Below are 6,005 nucleotides of genomic sequence, written 5' to 3' on the forward strand. Positions count from 1 at the left end.
CGTTCTACTCCAAACCGAGCCCTAGTTTAATCCACTGCAGGTACCCACAACCCGGAATCTGACCCCAAAACTGCCTAAATATATATTTCCCCCCAAAGTCATCATTTCCAAGGAATCTGCATTTTATCAGACGCCCCAATGATTCCCACGCATTATTGGCCAGTTTGAGAACTCGGCTATGCACGTTCAGGCTCCGCGAGCCTCTCACAAGGTTGGCATGGGCAATAGGGGTCTGAACCCCGTCCACTGGTGACGACGCGTTCCCCCGGCCTCTACTCAAAGGTCTGTGGGACGGGTCGCTGCGCCCCCTCGCGGCCGCCGGGGAAGGTGGCCTGGGGCTCCGCTGTTCCAGGACTTCGGGCGGGGACCTCGCGTACCCGGTCTGGGAGTAACGCGCGGGAGCGACGCCGGGAGCTCGGAGCAAGGAGGCGTTGGTCTGATTATGAAGGTCGCCCGTGCCCTGTGTCCAGGCGTTGAAACGTCCCCCGGCTTGGTCCCCGGAGCGCCGCACTGGACGTGAGGGCCCCGCCCGCCCAGCGCGCGTCATCCTTGTGTACGCGCCCATGACTGGTGTGCGCAGGCGTGCAGGGGCCGCGCAGCCGCCATTGCTCCCCTGCTGCCGAGCGAAGCGGCCTGTTAGTAGAAGTCCGCGAGCGCAGAAGGAAGGGTGAGTGCGACGCCTCGAGGACAGCTGCCTGGGGCTGCAGGGACTGCGCATTCGGGGGGTTTCCCGCCCACGTCTGGTCCACTGGAGCAAGGAACGACAACCCCCAAAATGCACTGCGCTGCAGAGTTGCGCGAGGCAGTGACGTAAAGGGTCTTGGCCGCTACCATTCTCTATGGGCGGGGGGACGCGGTGCGGAGGGCTGATGACGCGTTCTTCTTGCAGCTAGCAGGTCGCTGGAGATCAGTGTGCCCCGATTCTCAAAGTGCCTTCGGAACCTTCCTGTTTGACCAATTTAAACTGGCGATCTATTTATCCTTAACTGCAGATATCTGCGTAGTCTTTATTTTGAAATAATCTCGAACTTATAGGAAAATTAAATATTTTTTTTTTTATGAAGAGCTGCCGTATAACCTTTGATAATTTAGGTGCAGATACAGTGACCCTTAACATCTACGTGTGGAGGTATATCAGTATGTATGTTCTAAAAACAAGGACATTCCCCTACGTTCAAAATCAGGAAGCATTGATCAAAACTATTACCTAACTTGTCCATGTTTAAATGCTTCCAGTTTTCCAAATAGTGCCCTTTTTTGAAACTACTTTTTTCTTGGCCTACGACCCCATCCAGGAACACACGTTGTATTCAGCTGTCCTGTCTCTTTAGTCTCCTTCAGTCTGGAGCAGCCCCCCAGCTTCCTTTGACTCTCAGACTTTGATACTTTTGAAGATTCTTGGCCAGTTTTGTAGAACTGAGTTTGGGGTTGTCAGATTTTTTCACCACTGACTATTTTGGGCATAGGAGGTGCTGATCCGACTCCTTATTCAAAGGCTGGGGGTGTGTCTTGGGTGGCAGAGCAGGACCAGTGAATGACCAGCCACACCAGCCTCCAAACATACTGCCTGATCCTGCTAGATCAGACTCTTTCTGTGTTTGCCTCCTCTGCAGGGGTTTCATGCTTATCTCACCGAGGTTTCTGGCTTCCCTGTAGCACCCACCCTGGAGCCATGGTCCATGCCTTCCTCATCCACACCTTGAGGGCCCTGCAGGCCGAGGACATGGGACTTTGCCGAGTGCTCTACTCCTGTGTTTTTGGTGCTGAGAACCTACCCGATGACTCACGGCCACATGGTGCTGAGAGGGACAGACTCCTCCGCAAGGAGCAGATTTTGGCTGTGGCCAGGTAACCACACAGCCCAGCCCCACACCTTTATCGAACATACTATACTGGATATAGGTTTTTGGAGTGGAGAAACAGGAGGACTAAGAAACAGAGAGAAAATTTTAGAGCAGCATTTTCCAAAGAGTCTTCCACAGTTGTTCACAAGTGTTACATGAAAAAGGGTTACAGAAAATATTAATAATAATGCTATTATTAGGTTGGTGCAAAAGTAATTGCGGTTTTTACAATATTTTTTTTAACCTTTTAAACTGCAATTACTTTTGCACCAACCTAATACTATTACTATTATAGTTAGTGTTTATTGAGCCTGAATTATGTGCTAAGCATTTATGTTCTGAGCATTTCATGTATAGTAACTCAGTCATTGTAACAGTGTTTTGAGGTAGGTACAGCTATTGTTCCCACCTTACAGATAAGTAAACTGAGGTACAGAGTTTCTGGAACTGCTCACGGTTATGCAGCTAGAAAGCAACAGATCTTGGAATTGACTGTAGGCAGGCAAACCCTAGTACAGATTAGACATACTTTGTAGTACAGGACTTCTCAGGGCTGTTAGCGTGCCTGTAGACTTTGTAATCTCTAAGGAGGAGAGAAAATGTGGTATGTGGGAACTCTTTATGCCCAGAGCCTTCTGAAAGCCTGGGATCCACAGAGCACAAATTAGGAAACACTGTTCCAGACGGGGTAGCTGGCCTTGGACCTTCCCATTCCAGATGGGGCCAGCAGGTGCCAGAATCTCCTGGAACCTCTGTGTTCTGGGTGGTAGATTAATACTCGGGGGCAGTCCTGTGCCCACTTCCTGCCATCCCCTTGTTCCTCTGGACCTCCGCCCCTTCTTGTGGCACAGAAAACCAAACAGGTACCTTTAAGACCCGCCTGTGCACAGCCCAAATTGGAAAGCAGTTCAGAAGGGATCAGAGAATGCTTTCAAAAGCCTGGATGGCCAAGTGGAAGGTCTTTTCTTTTTTATTTGGAGAGGGTGGCAGGATGGAATGAGGGTGGAGAGGTTGGATGACATGGGCTGGATGTGGCTTTTACACCACTTCTCATTGGTTGCTTTTCTTTATGTTGAGACGGCCTCTGTAAAGCAGGTGGGTCAGGCTCTTTTCCTGGTACTCTTTTCCAACCCAAGGAGCCATGTTCAAACCCTGCCTTCTCTTGGCCACACTGAGTGAAATGGTTCAGGGCCTGGAGTCTGGAGCCTGGATTCCTGTTCCAGCTCACACTTCCTTCTCTGTGGCCCTGGGTATGTCACTTAGTCTCTCTGGGGCTCAGTTTCCACATCCGAGATAGGGGGATAATGGCAGCTCCTAGCTCTAGGGGTGATCATGAGGATGACAGAAGTTGGTGACTCACCCACTTTCCACAGGCAGGTGGAGTCCATGTGCCAGCTGCAGCAGCAGGCATCCGGCCGACCCCCTACAGACCTGCAGCCCCAGTCCTCAGATGAGCCAGTGCCCCTGCATGAGGCCCCACAAGGGGCCTTCCGCCTGGCGGCAGGGGACCCGTTCCAGGAGCCTCGGACAGTGGTGTGGCTGGGTGTGCTCTCATTAGGCTTCGCTCTAGTGCTGGATGCCCATGAGAACCTGCTGCTGGCCGAGGGCACCCTTCGGCTGCTGGCTCGCCTCCTCCTCGACCACCTCCGGCTGCTAGCCCCCGGCGCCAACCTCCTGCTGCGAGCTGATCGCATTGAAGCCATCCTCGTCCGCTTCCTGCCTCATGGTCAGCTGCTCTTCCTGAATGACCAGTTTGTCCAAGGTCTGGAGAAAGAATTCAGTGCTGCCTGGCCCCGCTGACGCCTCACTGGGATGGGACTTTCCAAGAGGGCAAGGAGGGAGGATGGGGATGTTGGAACGCTCAGCCAGGTGAAACTCGGCATTTGCTTCCTGCCCCGCCTGCTCCCAGCTCTGGTGTGCTGCCACACCCAGGACAAGTGGATGGGACAAGGTAGCAGAAAAGGTGGAAGGGGGGAATCGCAGAATATCCTGTGCCTGGAGCTGCCGCATGACTTATTCAGACTGCTGGTGTGGGCCAGCCCTGCTTGTCTTTAACCCTACTTTCTCCCATCCCCACCAGCCAGCCCCAAACAGTGCACCAGCCCCGAGTGCTGGGGCAGTGAGGAACCGCTACCTGGAACTCAGCCCACCTTCTTCTTCCAAACCCAGTCATTGCAGTGCAAAAGGAGTCTGAGACTCCTAGGGTGGGGGATCTGGTCCCTGCCTTTGCACCCACTTAAGCAACATCGTCAACAAGGATTTTGTCGGTGAGGACCTGCTAGGTGTCCAGCCCCACCACAGTTCACAGATGTGTCAGTCGTTCACCAGGGGAAGATTCTGTAGGTCCTTTTGGGCCCAGCCCATGCCCATCAGGCAACCTTGAGAGAATGATGGGCTTCCCTTGTCCACAGTGAGAGAAAGTGCCGTCAGATCGGTACAAGAGGTCTGGCCTAGATGATGTTATTGTTTTCATATTGAATTAAAAGCACCGTGTGATTTCACCCTCTATCTCTGTAAATTTGATTAATGCATATGCTGCTGTAGGGTCCTGGGCTGGGTGTTTGAACCTTTGTGGTCAAGGTTGCCCCCTCTGTTTCCTTATGTGCCTTCTTTGGATGGTAGCACTTGCTTTCTCTACCACAATGTGGTGATTTGGTGTAGATTCCTGAAAAGCAGAGCCTGAGATAAGGATTAGGTGCAAGCAGTTTATGTGGGAAGTGATTCCAGGAAGCACTGGAAGGGGAGGTAGCCCATACAGATGCATTATGAGGAGGGGGTGGATAGGGAGCTTTGTGTCTCTGGGGACCAGTACACAACAGTCACCTCTGAATGACCTCACCTGAGGGGTGAGAATATGTGGGTGTTTGCTACTGCCTTCGGTCAGTGGTCATGAGTTGGTCCCAGGGCAAATTCCCTGGCTCTTCCCCCAGAAAAAGCTCTCAGGCCCTGGACAATGGTCAGGCCCAAAGGGATGTGGGTTGGGCACCAAGTTGCTGTTAGGGAATCTTTAATCAGCCGTTCCTAGTGGTGATTTAAAATGATTCCATTGAGTGTCGCTTCGGCAGCACATATACTAAAATGATTCCATTGGAAAAAATAACCTCACTTTACATCTATTTTCATGGTCGGCCCTGTTATCTGTGAGGTGTTTTCTTTCATGGGCAGAACAAGCCTAGGCAGTCAGGATGCTGGTATCAGCCCCATTTTATGCCTGCCAAGCATCAGTTGCCCTTTGGCATCCAGGAAGGACCCACCCACACCCACTTAGGAGGCAGCACCTGTGATTGGGGTTTTGCCCTTCCAAGTTTTCAGCCAAGGCCACCAACCATGCTGTGCTTTTCATCACTACTATCACCATTGGGACGAGGTCACCTTCTCCACAGATCACTCTGACCTTGAAGACCTAAAGGAACCTCAGGCTGTGTGTGTCAAGCCATGCTACTGGAAATGCCCTGCAGCTTCCCAGTGGGACACCCCTACCCTGAACAGTTTGCTCTTCTGAGCTGCCCCTCCCCTCATTCTGGGCTGGTGGTTCTGGTGGAGTGACCGTGTTTTCACGAAAGCAAACCCTTCTGGTCTCTGTTGAAAGGCCCAAGTTTGTCTGGTCTGAAACCTTTCTGCCTATTCTTCATACTGAACTTGAGCAAGAGAGTGAGACCATCTCACTTGAAAGCTGTGGGAACTGGGGTTAAGCGGGCTGGTAGCCTTGGTTCCTATGAGGTGGAGGAAACAGATGTGTAGGGAATGGCGGAGACTGAGACCCTGCCCTGGAGCCCCTGAGCCCCTGATTTTCATTGTTGTAGATGCCCAGTTAATACCCAGATTTCCTTAACCCTGAAGCTTGCCCAAAACCTTTTTGGTACATTTCCAGTTTTGGCCCAACACCTGTGAGCCGGGTTTCCACCACAACTTTTTATGCTTATTTCACCTTCATCGAGCCTGCCTTGAGCCTGACACTGCTAAGTGCTATGTAGGGTACAAGATGCCCCCAAGGGTCCAGGAGAGCCAGCTGGACACAGGTACCTGCAAAGCAGCATAGGTTGACTATCACTGAATTGATCCAAAGTGCTTTGAACATCCAAAGGATTTTTCTCCTACATTATCTCCTAGGAGTTTTATAGTTTTCTGCTTTACATTTAGGTTTACAATCCATTTTGAAGG

General features: G+C 51.6%; 1 protein-coding gene across 2 annotated transcripts; it reads left to right on the forward strand.

Annotated features, from left to right (window-relative positions):
• Positions 1-283: 283 nt before the first annotated feature.
• Positions 284-4,352, forward strand: AP5S1 (adaptor related protein complex 5 subunit sigma 1). 2 transcript variants are annotated; one of them, XM_019733853.3, is made up of 3 exons: positions 284-667; positions 1,614-1,848; positions 3,218-4,352. In XM_019733853.3, the coding sequence occupies exons 2-3, from the start codon at positions 1,673-1,675 to the stop codon at positions 3,642-3,644; spliced, it is 603 nt and encodes a 200-aa protein (XP_019589412.3). In that variant the 5' UTR covers positions 284-667; positions 1,614-1,672; the 3' UTR covers positions 3,645-4,352. The 2 variants fall into 2 exon arrangements, with proteins under 2 accessions (XP_019589412.3, XP_019589411.3); XM_019733852.3 differs by having other exon boundaries at positions 1,657-1,848.
• Positions 4,353-6,005: the final 1,653 nt, after the last annotated feature.

Source organism: Rhinolophus sinicus, chromosome 13 (genome assembly GCF_057876585.1).
Source record: "Rhinolophus sinicus isolate RSI-liver-muscle chromosome 13, RSI-T2T, whole genome shotgun sequence".
Taxonomy (NCBI): Eukaryota; Metazoa; Chordata; class Mammalia; order Chiroptera; family Rhinolophidae; genus Rhinolophus; species Rhinolophus sinicus.